The sequence below is a fragment of the Phyllobates terribilis genome, unplaced genomic scaffold (assembly GCF_046119375.1).
Source record: "Phyllobates terribilis strain yellow unplaced genomic scaffold, ASM4611937v1 Scaffold_7__3_contigs__length_470593459, whole genome shotgun sequence".
NCBI classification, from domain to species: Eukaryota; Metazoa; Chordata; class Amphibia; order Anura; family Dendrobatidae; genus Phyllobates; species Phyllobates terribilis.
This window is the reverse complement of record NW_027362767.1, coordinates 243638396-243656937: the sequence shown is the minus strand read 5'-3', so window position 1 is coordinate 243656937 and position 18542 is coordinate 243638396. Positions and strand designations below refer to the sequence as shown.

The 18542-nt window shown below is 44.1% G+C and overlaps 1 protein-coding gene across 1 annotated transcript in view; it reads left to right on the top strand.

The window, feature by feature from the left end:
- Positions 1–552: 552 nt before the first annotated feature.
- Positions 553–18542, top strand: part of FGD1 (FYVE, RhoGEF and PH domain containing 1) — a 109484-nt gene continuing 91494 nt past the window's right edge. Inside the window, exon 1 of the mRNA XM_073640043.1 lies at positions 553–1844. Within this exon, the coding sequence (XP_073496144.1) occupies positions 1580–1844 (265 nt within the window). The 5' untranslated portion in view covers positions 553–1579. The remainder of the gene's footprint in view (positions 1845–18542) is intronic.

The following is an 18542-nucleotide window of genomic DNA, read 5'->3' as shown; positions in this document are numbered from 1 at the left end:
TCCACAACTCCTGTGTTCTCCATGAGAGAGCCGTTGTCAGCCTCTTCTGGTGGCTGCCTATCTCATCGAGAACAAAAGGATCAGCGGTCTGAAATTAGACATACTGGATCCTTATCTACCCCAACATCATCTCTTGGGGGCCCCATATACATTAGATTGTCGGCCAAGCCCACCGATATTGCCAAGATAAGCCCAGTGTGTATGGGGGACTGAAAACATCTGTGAATTTGGTTGAATTCCTGTCTTCTATAAAGATCCAATCCTGACCATACACGGTAGGGATTTGTAGGGATTTTTAAAATCCCCCAATCAGTTTATTATTTACTTTTGACAGGCCATCTGCCAAATTTTGCTCCAAGGTGTCACCTTCTACAATATGGTATTTTTTCGGAATGACAGTCGGGTGCCTGTACCAACGGGAGGTCAGTGTTGTGCGCCAGTGACAGGTGGAGTAGAACGTAGTGGACAGAATATAAATGAACCCCATGCCGGTAAGCTGCTGTGTCCCCGATCAATGAATTGTAGATCCATCAAGTGGAGCAGTGGGCAGGTGTTAACCCTTTATATTATCATGTCGTGGATGATTCACCCGTAGGTAGAGCCTTTCTTTTTTTTTCCCCCATCCAATCTGAATTGACCTGGGGCAGCAGGACGGGCTACCTGTGATCCCAGATGCCAGGATCGTAGCCACCAACGGGTTAAGGCGACAGGATGCAGCATAAGTCATGAAAAAAAAAAGCAAAGGACAGTATTCCAGGGAGATGGGGGGTGGGTAACGCATGTGTGAGGGGAAAATCCAGACCAGATTTTAAATGCATCTGACGTGAAATCCAACGGCAAGGAAAGAGAGTCAGATTTCACATACACAGAGAGAAGGAGAAAAAAAAGGGAAGAGAAAGGAAGAAAAAACTGAAGGCAGGAAGGTTTGTGGAAGCCAAAAAGCATCACTAGCCAAGGCAGGGAGAACAAAAGAAATGACACAGCGAGGTGGATAGGTAACACAAGGCATGATTGTGCGCCCAAGGGTGCTGCCACAACCGGCGGGTACCGGAGACACACATCATCAGGTTTCATTGCTGCTGTTTTTGGGAAGCAGTGCCGCAGAGGATTTAAGGACAGCTCAGGACAAGGAATTAATGCAAACAGGATCCGACCTTCCTTAAAGGCGAGCAATCTGCTCCTTGCAGAAGAACAGCGGGGAATGATGGATTAGCAATCAAACTGGGAAGCAGCAGGAGGATGGTGAACCATGGACAGAGCAGAGCACCGTCCTATAATATGGGATTAGTGAAGATCCCATAGACAACATAGCCATAGCCGGGCTGTGCAGTCATACTGCAGTGTCTGCTCCATCCCACAGCGGCGGCTGCTGCTGATACAGCACCTCGGATTACAAAAATACTGCAAGTGTGGGGGGGGGGGGAGAGGTGGAAAAATCAAACATATGGAGATTTAAATCGAGATTTCGTCACTTCTCATCCGGCATAAGGAAAGGGGTTCAGAGCCTGAGATATCATTGTGCAATAAGGGCACTGCTTCTTCAAGCCCATGCTCTTCCACCAATGCCTGGAGCCTCTTTATGTCTGTGCAGCCGGACACCTCTCCTGGCTTCCCATATGGTCAGAGGGGAGAAGGTGAGCTGGCACTTAAAGGGACACAGGCCTGTCCCCTTTACCCTGCAAACATGCAGGTAAACAGACCCAGGAGCACTGCCTACACCTATCCACCATCCAGCACCAGAGAGGAGCCTGGGTCCTATGCCAAGCAATTCCAAGCCAGACGCTTCTCATATCATATTGGGGGGGCTGCACCTGGTCCCGGCACCCCTGTACTCCAAAATGATGGTGAGTGAACCGAACCTTAAAAATTCAGCATAATGCATCTTTTAATATTGCTTAATATTGCTTCTCTTGTATATTTTACCAGCCTAGCTGGGTGTATAAAATGCAGATAGTACAGGTAATTACCAATAGAAGTGTCAAATATTTGCATTTTTTTTTATTCTTGTGGATTGCACACAACACCACATACTGGTCAATTATGGTACTGCATGAGCATTAAAATTCACAAAACTGGTACGATGCATTTTTTTCTTTAGGAATGGCGTTATGATTGTTAGTGGATTGATACTGGAGCAAGGTTATTTCTTCATGTATTGCATTGACGTCTTAAAAATAACAAGGTGTAAGTAAACCGGTTCGGTTGTCAGAATCATTACTACGTGAAGGATATAATTATAGGTCCAGTATTGGCGGCATCGCCCCTCTCTTTTGTAAATGATTGCACAAACATACCAAATAGGATTGATCCATACTGGAGCTGCTGCCTGAATCCCTCTTGCAAGTCACATATTTCGAAAGAAGTGAGCCAATCCACCTGCCTCGACTTTAACCAATTCCCCTGACATAGGTTGTGTGCAGTTGTTGCGTATTTGCCAGGATTTTCCTAAATCAGTGCAAAATGCTGCGGTGTTGCATTCATTTCAGAAATACATGGCGGTAAAACAAACCCCGTGCCCACAACGTAATCACTGCCCCACTGTTGCAGCGCGCCGCACGTCAAAACCGTCTGCGTCTTGCAGCCATTTGCTAATATTTTGTGGCACAGTAATTATCTACGTGGTTTTTAGAGATGAAAGCCATTTTTTATCATGCTTCACCTGTAAAAAAAACATGGCAAAACACGCAGCAAACTAATGCAAAGAGTGAACTCATCCTTAAAGTAAGACGGAGCGGCACTGACATGACCACGGTGCATGTCGTCACTGTTTTTAGCCACGTCAATGTGCCCTTTGGATACATTGGGATTTGGCAAATAGATTTTTGAATTTTTCGATTGGGTTGCCAAAATCAAAAATACTAAATTCACCCATTGGGGTTGCAAATGGATGGCGAATCGGGCAAATGACTATACATTGATTACCCCAGTATATGCATATTTATTAGAAACCTGGAAGAATTTGGGAAGGTTTCAACCTCACGTAATACCATAGTAGGGTATATACCCTTGGTGCCAATAATGTAAGGTTGGCACAATCTCAGGGTGGTTTTTACAGTCTAGTGCTATCTGTGCCTAAGGGTATTCTGACCTCAAATATGCCATTGCAAGAACTGAATACACTAGGCAAAATTGTTGGCCGAGATATCCGGACACGGTCGCATTCCAGATTGCATCATGCTATTCGACAAATTATATCACATCCACCCCCAGTACAGGATCATATACCCGAGCTGAAAAGGAAATCCTAATAATGAATAATGGCAGCCACACACGTTTTGCCCTACATGGCCACCCGCAGGTTATATGACCACATTATATATCAGGTCAGTCTTATAATCCATTAGATCACGCAATGATTTTGGGTGAGAAAGGAACATTTCTTCTCCCCGCTATGTATGACAGAACACCTGCATTTCCCACATGGGCCAAATACCTTCTCTGCGCTCCAATGTAAATAATAGCGACCATCTGCAGAGGAAACGTTTCCAGAAAATCCCTGACATTTTCCAACACCAGAGACCCCAGATTTCCTCAGGTCGGAAAATATTGTTTTTCTAGGGGATTATCCAAATGACATGAGCTCGCCTGGAGATGCAAGATAAAAAAGTGACACTTTAATATTGAGTTGTCAGAAATTTTCGCCCATTTCTGGGAAGGCTGGGTGATATCCAATATGACCACTGCAGCAGTTCCTGCATGGGTTGTCACCAACCTTTCCTAGACCCCTGCCTAGTGATGTAACCTCATTAATAAGGTTGTTGAAAAGATAACCCAAAGACATATATGCATATTTGTTATGTCTGGGGTCTCTAGGGTTTGATAAGTGCACCAGAGAATACTATGGTACTTGGGTGGGCTTGTCCAAACCTAGAGACCCCAGACATAACTAATGCGTATACACGTCTTTGGGTACCATAATATTGTCTAGTGGGCCCAAAAAAACGTCTTCTGGCGCCAAAGGTACAGCTGGAGATAGCTCCATTTGGCCACCGATCCCAAGTCCTTTGTTTCTCGTTCAAATGGAGAGATTTTCACAAATGTGCACCACCGCTCCATCCATTAGGTATGAGACTGATGGAGATAGCCGCTACAATTATCACTTGTCCTGTGGATGGAGGATGCGTTGTAATTGTCAGAGGCCCCCATAAACATTAGACCAATGTCGGCTGAACCCGTCGATATCGACACGTTCGGCTGACAGTCTAATGTTCATATTAAAGAGGTATTTCCACCTGGATGTGTCTGATAGATGCAATTCCTACTTATGGTATCCAAACTGCGCAATACTAATTCACCTCCTGGATGTGCCCAGGAGGGATCAATAGATCAACAGATCTACCGTTGGCACATGAGAGGTATGGATTTGTTTGGGTATACAGTGACTTAACCCATGCAATCCGGGCCACTCTAAAACAGACTTGAAGCTCCTATTGCCTTCTATTTAACATCTTTTCTGGGATCTCAACCATTGCATGGCATTTATAGTATTGCGTCCTCGTATATGGAAGAAGGGTCTGTGGTCTCCTGCCTTGAAGTCAGTGCTACCTCAATGCCAGTAGAGGAGCAAACGCTGTGCCCATTGCTGTTCCCATAAAGTCTTAATCTGTAGCAGCTTTCACAAACTGGAACTTCATGATAACCCGGCGTTTTGGAGAGGATGTTGACTTTTTCAAAGTTAGATGGCATCATGCCCCTACATATGCCACTGAGCATAGCCCTATTGGTACAAATTGGACAGGGGTAAGTTCACTGTGCAATACAGGGATTTCCTCCTAAAGGTTTTCACGCAAAAACCATCAAGCGACAATGAATACTGTTCCATCAGCTGCCATTTTCATTCCATCTCATCAGCTATCATCCTTTCCAGCCACATCTGTCTCCTTGCTCTCACTATAATTCCCTTCTACCGTGCATCCCAGGGTATTCACGTTGCCCTTATGGCAATCTTTATGTTTGCTGCCGGTGATATCTACGGTGCAATCTACGGTGAGTTGCTGTATAAATACGTGACAAGTCATCTGTGTCAGGGAGACGGTCCGCATTCAGGGCTGCATTGTTCAGTCCGCGCCGTGTTTATACAGCGTGGGCTGGAAACATCTGGACAAGGAGTCAGCAAACCCGCTGGAGTAAGGATTTCTGGTCTCTTGTGGTCTACGCCAAGCCCAGACACTGCAGGAAGATGTGGCAGCTCTCCACCGAGCAGGCCTGCGGGTGAGACGTCTCTTTCAGTAACTTTTAGGACCAGGATTTGACGTCAAAAAACAAGGCCATTTCTGTACGTGTCTTATGTGGATATGAAATATAGACGTTTACTGATTTCTGAGTCTGGTTTCTTTAACACCTAGTGATCAAGGAAAGTTGTGTGTGGCCAAATGAGTGGTCAACCATGTAACATCTGTTCAGGGCAGCTCTCCACTTTGGCTAATTCGAGCAGACTCTCAAGTGAAGGATTCCCCCCTTGATGCCCCAAAGTCTTAATAGGTCCTAATGGGACACATATCTTTCCTGACTTCCACATACACATGAGAGCTCAACTTGGCAGAGCGTCAACATGTTTTCAACAGGTAATGATTTATCTCCCCTGAAAACAAAATGTTTGGGCATTGAAATTCCATCTGCCTGATCCTTCTCTCTTCCTACATCATCTGTAGAGGAAGAGTCAGGAAGCCCCCATACATATTAGTTGGTCAACTGGTTCCGATGAAAATGGAATTTCGGCCGACTTTCATCCCATTCCAATGATTACCTGTTCACCGCTGATCACTTATTGACACATCACAAATTCCAGTATCTACGCTCGTGAGGTATGCACCCAACAGTGGTCACAGTCTGGATGGATGCTATAGCATCCGTCCAACATAGGGACCCATTGCCAAAAAAAACTTATACTGCACAGAGCTTTACTTGGCGTATACATTCAACTAACTACACAGCTCTAAAAAAGAATTATCTTCCTCTGGACAACTCATTAACTGGGTTAGAGGGGTTCTCTACTTCTGACAATCCTTATCTGTTAGAAGAGTCACCCTGCTTTAGGACCCTGCGATCAGCTGTGATGTAAGGGGAAAACCTGATGAGAAGTGCTATGTTTTTCCACAGCGCCGCCACAGGTGAAATTAATCATTGCACGGCATATATTCAATTCACCGGGTTCTCTGTCCGAGATGATCGAACTTGACTGTTGAGAGGAAGTAAAAGTCATAACAAGGTTTCCGCAGGTGAACGTACAGAAGGATCATTAATGACCCTCCAGGACAAGAGATGCTCTTCAGGTTGACTGAGATAGGGTTTTTGAAAATGTGTTTTCCAAATTAGACAAACCCTTTCAGAGTTCATTCTTCTTAGCACTAATATATTCTTTAGTTCTGTTCAGACACTGCATTGACATCATCCTGGAGACCGATTTGGAGCTGCCATGGGTGACTCTGATTATATATTTTTTTTACCTAGAGCAAGTCAATGAAGATAAAAAAAAAATCCCAAAACAAGTTCATGGAAAACTCCTTTAAGTACAGTATATTTTTCAATTGTGGTAGGAATTAGGAGTACCCAGAGGAAAACCAATGCAAAAACTGGAAGAGTATACAGAACTCCCTGCAGTGCTGACTACGAAGAACCCAACCACCCACATAAGAGCAGGAGCGCTCGTGCAGGGAAGCAGCCGCAGCCTGACCGGTCATCAGTATCCTGCTGATCCAACCTAGAAGTGGATCCTGCACAAAAATTCTACAGACTAGCCCCATTAAATGACCGTGGGGTTCATCCTGGTGTGAATCCGCTTAACCATCCACTTGTGCTCGACAGTAGACATGTCATTAGTACTAAATAAGTATAAAAAATTCGCGCTGAGCTGTCGGAAAAGAAGGAGGGAAAGAGATTGGATTATCAATAAAATGAATTTATTACAAATAAGTTAAAAAGGCATAAATAGCAATTCAAAAGGTAATTATGAATGTGTCCCCAGAGGTGGGTAAGTAAAAGTCCAATTGATAGTAGCCAGTCAGGGTATCAGAGGGACCATAGATTAGCAATGATACCTAGAAGGGAATGAGAGGGGAGGTGTATCAGTAGAGAATGTTTTGGTTCTTATTGTAAAGGCTGATGAAAAGGAATAGTTACCTTCCTTGTACAAGTGTGTTCCTATATTGCGTATTCTCACCGGGAGTGGTATCCAAGTGGCTAGAATATATAGGTGCCTATTTGTGCAAGAGATTTATAAAAAATTGTTAGTTAAAAAGTCTTACAGTAGTACTTATGATTTTTAAAATAGTACTTTTTATGATTTTTTAAAACCACAGGATACCTGGTATCGCAGTTCTGTGTATGATCCTAGGATATTGCTTATAGATAAGAAAGAATCTTATTGGAGGTGGAGCAGAGCACTTAGTTATCCTAGAAAAGATAGAAAGTGATAACTAAATCAAAATAAATGCGTCACTGTATAGGTCTCCCTAATAAGTGGTAGTAACGGGAGGAGGACCCGATACAATTGTCCACCATATAGGTTATATTGTACCCAACGCAAATATGTGTCCAGTAGGTGCACGATCAGGTAGAGTGTATAATTTACTATAGGAAGTAATCAGTACCTCTAGCGGGCATCAATATTAGTCCTATGGCAATGAGAGTCTTACCTCCTCTTCGGTATAGACGATTGCAAGGGTCAGTAGGAATGCAAGCTCAAAGGTGCGTTGCGGGTACTACTTTCGTCCTTTAGTATATGGATGATATCTGGTTTACCTCGTGGGTTGTCGAGTGGAGCGGCAGGAGGAAGCAGAGCTCCTGAGAGAGCCAATTCCGACGCGTTTCGGAAACGAACGGTTTCCTTCCCACCGGCCGGGGCTCTGCTTCCTCCTGCCGCTCCTGATCGTGCACCTACTGGACACATATTTGCGTTGGGTACAATATAACCTATATGGTGGACACTTGTATCGGGTCCTCCTCCCGTTACTACCACTTATTAGGGAGACCTATACAGTGACGCATTTATTTTGATTTAGTTATCACTTTCTATCTTTTCTAGGATAACTAAGTGCTCTGCTCCACCTCCAATAAGATTCTTTCTTATCTATAAGCAATATCCTAGGATCATACACAGAACTGCGATACCAGGTATCCTGTGGTTTTAAAAAATCATAAAAAGTACTATTTTAAAAATCATAAGTACTACTGTAAGACTTTTTAACTAACAATTTTTTATAAATCTCTTGCACAAATAGGCACCTATATATTCTAGCCACTTGGATACCACTCCCGGTGAGAATACGCAATATAGGAACACACTTGTACAAGGAAGGTAACTATTCCTTTTCATCAGCCTTTACAATAAGAACCAAAACATTCTCTACTGATACACCTCCCCTCTCATTCCCTTCTAGGTATCATTGCTAATCTATGGTCCCTCTGATACCCTGACTGGCTACTATCAATTGGACTTTTACTTACCCACCTCTGGGGACACATTCATAATTACCTTTTGAATTGCTATTTATGCCTTTTTAACTTATTTGTAATAAATTCATTTTATTGATAATCCAATCTCTTTCCCTCCTTCTTTTCCGACAGCTCAGCGCGAATTTTTTATACTTATTTAATTTTAATTTTTTGGACAACTGTGGTTTTGTTTAAATTCGCTGCAGACCTCTCGGTTTTATTCCCAAGAGCGCCACTGATATATATTTTTATGTCATTAGTACTGTTTGTAAAGGGGACTTGTTGACTACTCATTTCTACTGCTAAGCCAGACCCCTTCTCCGTCAAAGTGTTGGCTATGACAGAGAAGGGGGCTGGCTTAGCCATTGAAATTACTTAAACCCCTTCACTCTGTTCCACACTGACAAATGAGCTCAAGAAGTGGCCAGCACCAGGGATAGGTGCTGATATCAAGAGATCAGGGCACTGCTGTAAATGCCAGAATATAGGTAAGATGTGTGTATTTATATTTCTAATATTCTAAAGATGTTTTTTTTTTTTTATGTGGACAACTCCTTTAACTCTTTGGATTGGGCTACAATATCTCACTATGTAGGAACAGCTATAGCATCTTCCATTCCAGCATATCAGTAAAATACCTGAAAACATATAAATCTTAATTTTAGGCTCCACACTACCAGGAACATCCACAAAAAAATCCCAAAAATCACAATTTTGTCATTGTTGCATAGGCCCCCTCAAAACCAGCAAAAGTGGGACAGTTTGGAAACACACTATAATAATCTGATCAATTGATGATACTATACTGTACTAAAATTACCTAATCAATCACTGGTCTGATATTATAATCATCTGATCAAATGATCGGATACTATAATGATCCATATATTCATCCATGATCTGATGTTAATGGCCTGATCGACGATCTGGTAAATAATGACCTGATCGATCAATCATCTAATATTTCAATGATCTGACCAATCGATGATCTATTATTATAATGATCTGACCGATGAACCTGATGTTATAATGATCTGATTGATGATCTGATAATACAATGACTTGATCAACGGTCTGATATTGGAATGAACTGATCGATTGATGATCCGATAATATAACGATCGATGATCTAATAAAACAATGATCTGACCGTCAAGCTGAGGTTATAATAATCTGATTGATTGATGATCTGATATTATAATGATCTGACTGATGAGACTGATGTTATAATGATTTGATTGATTGATGATCTGATAATACAATGACCTGATAAAGGGTCTGATATTGGAATGATCTGATCGATTGATGATCCAATAATATAATAACCCATTATCTAATATAACAATGATATGACCGACAAGCTGAGGTTATAATGATTTGATTGATGATCTGATAATACAATGACTTGATCGATTGATGATCCGATAATATAATGACTTGATGATCTGCTATTATAGTGCTCTGATTGATCAATGATCTGATATTATAATGACTTGATGATGAGATATTACAATGCCCTGATCTATTGATCATCCGATAATATAATGTCTTGATCGATTATCTGTGGTTACAGTGATCTGATTGATCAATGATCTGATATAACGATACGATCAATGTTTTTAAAATATTGTTTGACTTTTGTGGGTATTATTGAACATGAGAAAATGAAAGTCTAGTGTCAGTGAAGGTATCAGGCAAAAGAGACATAGCTATAGGGAGCCAGAAAATGTAGCACCCCGCCCCTAAGGGGGCCTAGTGGCTCCTCGGTCTGAGTATTGTAAATGACATGTAGGTGGGGGGTCATTGCAGGTTTTACTTTTGGGTCCAGGAGCTTCAAGCTACACCTCTCTTAGGCACTCAGTGTGCCATTCTAGAGAATATGTCCATAATAGAGCAAAACTTCTCAGATTCATCTAGAATACACAATGCTGTAATGATGTGCTCCCATACGAGGGACAGCAGGACTCCATATTAGAGCTGCAGTTGTGCGCTGAGTCTTGTCCCTGCTCAGACCTGGTTATATTGATGTCTCTTATTCCTATTATGCAGTGTCCATTGCCAGGCACTGTAGTGAAGCTTCCATTCATATGATTTCAGATGATTAAAGGAGCACGTGCTGGCACGGGCAGAGCCGGGCAGGCGGCTGTGTGTAGTGCGCTCGCTGACGCTCACATCGCCACGAGCTGCCCTGTAATTTTCGCCTTCTATTTTGGGAACGTATGCTTCCCCCTCCTCAGGGGGACGATTTTGGCTTTCATTTATTTGCTTTGATTTTAAAGCCTCAGCAGCCAAGGCTGAAATAGAGGAGACACGAGTATATGAAGAATCGCCACGCTGTGTGCCCGTAAATAGCAGCGATTTTCTGTCTGTTTGGTGTAAGGACAATCTTAGCGTCTCCTGCCGCTCGGTACAGCTTTATCTGTGAAGAGATGAAGCGGAAGCCCCCCACTTTGGATAAATTCCACCTTAAATTGAATATCACGCTGTACGGCTAACATTACAGATCGGAGCTGATTCTGTGCTGTGAATGCTATCTTTTGAGCAGTTTTATCTTGATCCTGTTGAATTTTAGTATTGGTATGATATCCTATAAAAGCTGACATAATGGCACCCACAAGGATGTAGAGAAGTATAACTGGTACAGGGGCATATGTCCCAGGTGGTGGGTGCCAGGAGCCGTGCCTACAAGGGGATTTATGAAGAGGCACGGAGACAGCAAACTGTCACTTTCCCGCAGGTTAAAGGGATATTACTACCTTACACATTTATGGCATTTTCATAGGATAAATACATGTTCCACCTCTCTAGAACCGGGCCCAGTCTGGAAGAGGAGCTGCACATAGGTAACTTTTTCCATTCACTTCTATAGTAGTTCTGGTTGCGCTGCTATTTTCAAAATACCCAAGGAAGTCAATGGAGAGAGCCACGCATGTGTGCCCACCTTGTCAATGACTATTTATGGAATGGGGTCATCCATGTGTGGCTATCTCCATTCACTTCAATGGGAGTTCTGCTTGCTTTACTTTTCTCAGAATTCCCATAGAAGTTAAAGGGGTTGTGCAGTGAAAACAAGTTATCACCTACTCGCAGGTGTCCCACCACTGGGAACCGCATCAATTGGTAGAACAAGGCACTTTTTCCCTGTTAGGGTGGAGCAATAGTGAGCACACTCAACCTCCACTCCATTCATTCCCTATGGTGCTGCCGAGCACTACACTTGGCTTTTTCCAGCAGCCCCATAGAAAATTAATGGAGAGGTGGTCGGTCATCCAACCTGTCTCGCCATTTTGTAATGGGGATAAAAATTCCCCAATCAGCCAATTGATGCGGGCCCCAGCAGTGGGAAACCAGCGGGTAGGTGATAACTTGTTTTCAGTGGACTTCACCTACCCGCTGGTGTCCCACCACTGGGACCCTGTCATGGGTGTGTCAGGACAGTTGCCCTGCAGTTGGTTGCAGGAGATATCTTTGTTTGGCATTACAGACACCTTTTGTTGAGGCTGTCTTTTTAGGACCCAGTGGCTGCCTTCCTCTTGCTAATTAACACCCTGGCCTGTGTGTATAAATACCTGCTGTCTACTAGAGGGAGGTGCCAGCAATACTCACATTTCCCCTTGTGAAGGCTCGGAGCAAGTGCATTACTTCATCCTCTCTGGAGCTATGAGGACGGGTGTTCATCTCTCTGAAGTCGACTAAAAGCTAAGCTATCTTCCCTTGTTTGTACCCCCTTGTAGTCTTTAGTTGTCAGTGGGGATCGACTAGTGCTCATCCCTCTCCCTTCCCTTGCCAGGGTCAAACGCCAGGGAAAGACAGGGCGAGGTTCGCGTGCGGCGACTGGTGAAGAACCAATATAGGGACGTTAGTGGAGACAGGGTGATAATAGATCAGCCTAGGAGGTCCCCACTCCACCCTTTCCCTAGAGTCTTGGCTCCCTTTCCGTCTTCCCTTTGTGTTGCACTAAGTCTTTCCCACACCTTGCGTGACAGACCCGCATCAATCGTCTGAACGTAATGTTTCCAAACAAGATGGTGGAGAATCGGGCTTAAGGGTCATGGAAAGGGGTAAATGAACGCCATGACTTTTTTGGCAAAACCCGCCATCAAAACGGTGACCCAATTTGATCCTGGCTATGGGGCGCTTCTTTTCTATGCAGGCCACCTCATTAGGGGGTTGTGCACACTCTGTTCAGGTTTTAGTAAATGGGACATATGATCATCCCGTCTCTACAAAGAACAACCCTAGGGTCATATGTGGAAAGGGATTATCTAGAACCATGACTGCCGTTTTATTGAATGCCCCCATAGTTTCAAGGCCCCCATACAGATTAGACTAACATCAGTCGAACCCACTGATATGTATGTGGGCCCCCACCTCTGCCCCAACCAATGACGCAGATTCTGGCACGTCAGATTTTCGATGGCCCTTCCTTTTGTTGGTCGGGACATGAGCTGCCGCCAGAGTGCTCCATGAATGCGGGAGTCGGGCAGACCGCTATCTGTTGTGTATGGGGGGCTTTAGGGGCCTGGTCTGTTGGTTTGGATGGGTGAGTCAGGATGGGGTTGGTGGCCATTGTTTTGGACAACCATTTGTGCCACCTTTACCATAGTGACGTGTTGGTCCAGGCTGGCACATATGTACCACATATCTTATTAATGGATAAGCACACAGCCTCCCTCATTAGTTTTCTAGGAGATGTGTGTAAACCCGACAGCACTTGCTCTGTCATTTACTTACCATGGTTTCCATGGGAACTGAGGAGAAAGCTCCAGGATTTCTATCGACCCAAGGCCGGGATCCCGAATATCTGCAGCTAAGATATATTAGATGTCATGGAGAATGTCACTGGCGAGTGGGAATATGATCTCAATTAGACAGCCATTGCTGTATATAATAATGTCCATATACCGAGGAGCGCAGACAGATACAGCGCTGGCCAGACTGACTGCAGCAAGTAGACTCCCATTATTTGTGAAGTGCTTCAAGGGAGTATGGTCTGGTTAATATATATTATTCATATGCTGTGTATGGCGGTATTATGTTGTCACTATATGGAAATATTATGTGGGTTGTATATACAATACCATGTGAACACTATACGAAGATTGCTTTTTGTCTTTGTCATTATTATTACTACAGTTTGTCATTTTATAGCGGTGTTATTATTATTACTTAATAGCGGTATTATCACTTTTTGTCATTGTAACGGTATTATTATTACTGATTTTTGTCATTGTATAGTGGTAGTATTACTTTTTATCATTGTACAGCAATATTATTACTATTACTTTTTGTCATTGTATAGCATTATTACTTTTTTGTCATAGCGGTATGTACTTTTTTTCACTGTATAGCGGTATTATTTCTTTTTTTGTCACTATATAGTGGTATTATTATTACTTTTTGTCATTGTATACCATTATTACTATTATTATTATTACTTTTTTGTCATGTAGCGGTATTATTACTTTTTGTCATTGTAAAACATTATTACTATTATTACTTTTTGTCACTGTATAGCGGTTGTATTACTTTTTATCATTGTACAGCAGTATTACTATTAAGTTTATAAGCTGTGTATGGCGGTATTATTTGGACACTGAATGGCAGTAATGTTTAAGCAATAAGGCAGCTCTTTATGGACACTAGTAGTAATATTTGGATACTGTATGAAGGTACTAATTAGGCATATTTTGATGTACTGTGTACAGTGGTATTATTTGGACACTGAATATCCATTTCATTTGGATATTGAATGGCAGTATTGTGAGAGTATTGTGCAGTTCTCTATTGGCTTTATAAAGTAGAAATATTTGGATACTGTATGCAGGTAATTAGGCATATTTTGATGTGATGTGTATGGCGATATTATTTGGACACTGAATGTCTGTTTTATTTTGAATGGCAGTATTTTGTGAGTGATATAGCAGTTCTAAAAGGACACTATGCTAGTCATTTTTATATACTGTATTGAGTTACTAATTAGAGATTATTTGACAGTATTAATTTATTTTCCATAAAACGGACACTAACAGTAATAATTAGGACCTCCGTTTTATTATGTTATTGTGTAATTGGAATTTGGATTTTTAAAGGGAGCGGCCAGTCCATGGCCATGCATTGCACCATTATATACTCGGTTACCCCTATGCTGCTTTTTGGCAGTGGAGTGCATTATATTACTACTAGATGGTGGCCCGATTCAACGCATCGGGTATTCTAGAATAGGTATGCGGCCGACCGGGCGCAAGCAGCAGAGCGGTGTTTACATTTGGTGCCAAAATCGCTGATTGCTCGAGGCCGGCAACCGCGACCAATCAGCAAAGCGGTGTTAAAATTTGGCGCCTATATCGCAGATTGGTCACGGCCGGCGGTCGCGACTAATCAGCAGAGCGGGGTTTAAATTTGGCGCCAATAATGCTGATTGGTCGCGGCCAGCGAACGCGACCTATCAGCAGAGCGAGGTTTAAATTTGGCAGCAATAATGCTGATTGTTTGCGGCCGACGGTCGCGACCAATCAGCAGAGAGGTATTTAAATTTGGCGCCAATAATGGTGATTGGTCACGGCCGCGACCAATCAGCAGAGCGGTGTTTAAATTTGTCGCCAATAATGCTGGTTATTCGTGACCGGTAACCGCGACCAATGAGCAGAGCGATGTTTAAATTTGGCGCCAATCTCGCTGATTGGTCGCGTCTGGCGTCCGCGACCAATCAGCAGAGCGTTGTTTAAATTTGGCGCCAAGCTCGCTGATTGGTCGCGGCGGGCGTCCGCGACCAATCAGCAGAGCATTGTTTAAATTTGGCGCCAAGCTCGCTGATTGGTCGCGGCCAGCGAACGCGACCCATCAGCAGAGCGGGGTTTAAATTTGGCAGCAATAATGCTGATTGTTTGCGGCCGGCGGTCGCGACCAATCAGCAGAGAGACCAATCAGCACAGCAGTGTTTAAATGTGGCGGCATGATCAGTGATTGGTCGCGGCCGATATTTAAATGTGGCGGCCAAATCGGTGATTGGTCGCGGGCAGCGCCAGCGACCAATCAGCGATTTTTAACACAAATGTCCGGACTTTTGTAACACCATGCGGATACTGTGGGGACATCAGCGGCTAGGGTGTCAAGGGAGGACCGGGGAGCGGCGCTGCGTGTCCGGATACTTCTGCTGCGAGCGCCCGCTCATGTCCCGGGTTCTCGCAGCAGAACTATCCGCACAGGCAGCGCCGCTGACATCCATGCGGCTAGGGTGTGAAGGGAGGACCGAGGAGCGGCGCTGACATCCAATTGGTCGCGGCCACTATTTAAATGTGCCACACAAATCGGTGATTGGTCGCGGTCTTGGCCCGCGATCAATCACTGATCTTGCCGCAAAAGTTAAACACTACTGTGCTGATTGGTCGCGGACGCTGCTCGCGACCAATCACCGATTTGGGCGGCAAATTTAAATATCGGCCGCGACCAATCACCGATCTTGGCTCCACATTTAAACACCGCTGTGCTGATTAGACGCTATTTAAATGTGGCGACAAAATCGGTGATTGGTCGCGCCCAGCGTCGGCGACCAATCAGCACAGTGGTGTTTAAATGTGGAGCCAAGATCGGTGATTGGTCGCGGACGATATTTAAATTTGGCGCCCAAATCGGTGATTGGTCGCGGGCAGCGTCCGCAACCAATCAGCACAGTAGTGTTTAACTTTTGCGGTAAGATCAGTGATTGGTCGGGTCCGAAGACCGCGACCAATCATCGAATCGTCTTGGTGAGGACCGGGGAGCGGCGCTGCCTGTGGGGGTACTTCCGCAGCGAGAACCCGGGACATGAGCGAGCGCTCGCAGCAGAAGTATCCTGACCCGCAGCGCCGCTCCCCGGTCCTCCCTTCCGCATGGAGGTCAGCGACGCCAGCGGTCCTTCCGCTGCTACCGGCCGGGAGATGAGCGCCTCACGCCGGTCATCTCCCGGCTGCATCTCCGTCCCGCAGATGGGTCCGGCGGTCGAGGTCCTTCTGCTGTTACCGGCCGGGAGATGAGCGCCTCGCGGCGCTCATCTCCCGGCTGCATCGCCGCTGAGCTCCGTCCCGCAGATGAGCCGCTAACGGCCGCCATCTTTTTTCAGAAATCCCGCGGCGCAGATTGGCCGCTGCCGGACCAATGAGCGACGCGGGATTTCCAGGACAGACAGACAGAAAGACAGACAGACGGGATAAGACAATTATATAGTAGATTAGACAACGGCACATAACCACTACAAATTTCACTTTCCCACAGTTTAACAAAAGAGTAAAATCTCTCTGTGTATGTGCTAATCAGATAAGCTGCGTGCTGCGCCTGTACAGCCATGTATGGTGAGTATAAATCTGATCCTGCCAGATATGGCTCACTGCATTATTTTACAGTTTGTTTTATCTCCAGATAAAAGACAATGGAGCAGTTGCCTCTGTCAGATTAAAGGAACTTGGGTTCCTGGCTCCACAGAGCAGATGCATAGGGATTTAACTACTTCTGTGCTGGGTAAAACTTCTGCAACGATTGGATGTGATCAAACAAAATAACAACTTTGCTAAAAACACCAGTTTATGGCAAATCTACCCAATAATGCATAATCAGAGATATGAGAGATATTGCTAGGGATGAGCCCATATAACTTCTCCATCCATAGAGGTGACCCCTGTAGTGTCTCAACCACAGAGGAATCCCCATAATGAAGTTATCCCTCATTGTGACTCTATAAGTGCCTTAGTCACAGATAATCCATAGATATGACCCCATGAGTCCCCACTAGTGCTTCCGCCACAGGTTTGACCTTAATAGTGCCTCAGATGCGCCCCATAAGAGACTTGTCTACAAATGATTCACTAAAATGCTCATCCACAGTGAGCCCCAATAAGTGCCTTTTTCACAGGTGAGGCCCAAAAACCGCCCATCCGCATTTGTGCCCCTATGAGTGTTTCATCTAAAAGTACTTCACCATAAGTGCCTCAAACACAGATGAGTGTGAGCCTGCATAACTTCTTCATCCATTGGGGTGACCCATATAGTCTCAGTCGCGCAGGTCTGACCACATAAGTGCCAAAGCCACATACGAGCCCCAATAATTTTCTTATCCTTATGTCTGACCCCATAAGTGCCAAAGCCACATATTGAGCTCTTATGGCTGTCTTCTCCATAGGTATAACCCAACAGGTGTCAAAGCAACATATGAGCCCCCTTAACTGCGTCTTCCATTGGTGTGACCCAATTAGTGCCTTGGTCACAGATGAGCCCCCATAAATATCTCATCCACAGGTGAGCCCTTTTAAGTGCCTCATAAGTGCCTTATCATAGGTGAGCTTCAAAAGTGCCCATACACAGGTGCGCCCTCTCGAATGCTTCATCTATAAATTCTTTGCCCCCTCAAGTGCTTCATCTATAACTGTGGATAAGTGCCTCAATCACAGATGTGGCCCCCTCAAGAACCTCAGCTTTAAATGTTCTACCTTAAATGGGTTGGGCCACAAATAACATACAGTGGTGTGAAAAAGTATTCGTCCCCTTCCTGATTGCTTATTTTTTTGCATGTTTGTCCCACTTAAATGTTTCAGATCACTAAACAAATTTAAATATTAGATAAAGATAACACAAGTAACCACAAAATGCAGTTTTTAAATGAAGGTCTTTATTATTAAGGGAAAAAGAAATCCAAACCTACAGGGCCCTGTGTGAAAAAGTGATTGCCCCCTAAACCTAATAACTGGTTGGGTTTCCCTTAGCAGCAACAACTGCAATAAAGCGTTTGCGATAACTGGCAATGAGTCTTTTACAACTTTCTAGAGGAATTTTGGGCCACTCATCTTTGCAAAACTGTTGTAATTCAACCACACTGGAGGGTTTCCGTGCATGAATCGCCTTTTTAAGGTCATGCCTCAGCATCTCAATCGGATTAAGGTCAGGACTTTGACTAGGCCACTCCAAAGTCTTAATTTTGTTTTTCTTAAGCCATTCAGAGGTGGACTTGCTGGTGTATTTTGGATCATTGTCCTGCTGCATAACCCAAGTGCGCTTCAGCTTGAGGTCACGAACAGATGGCCAGACATTTTCCTTCAGGATTTATTTGGTAGACATTAGAATTCATGGTTCCATTTACC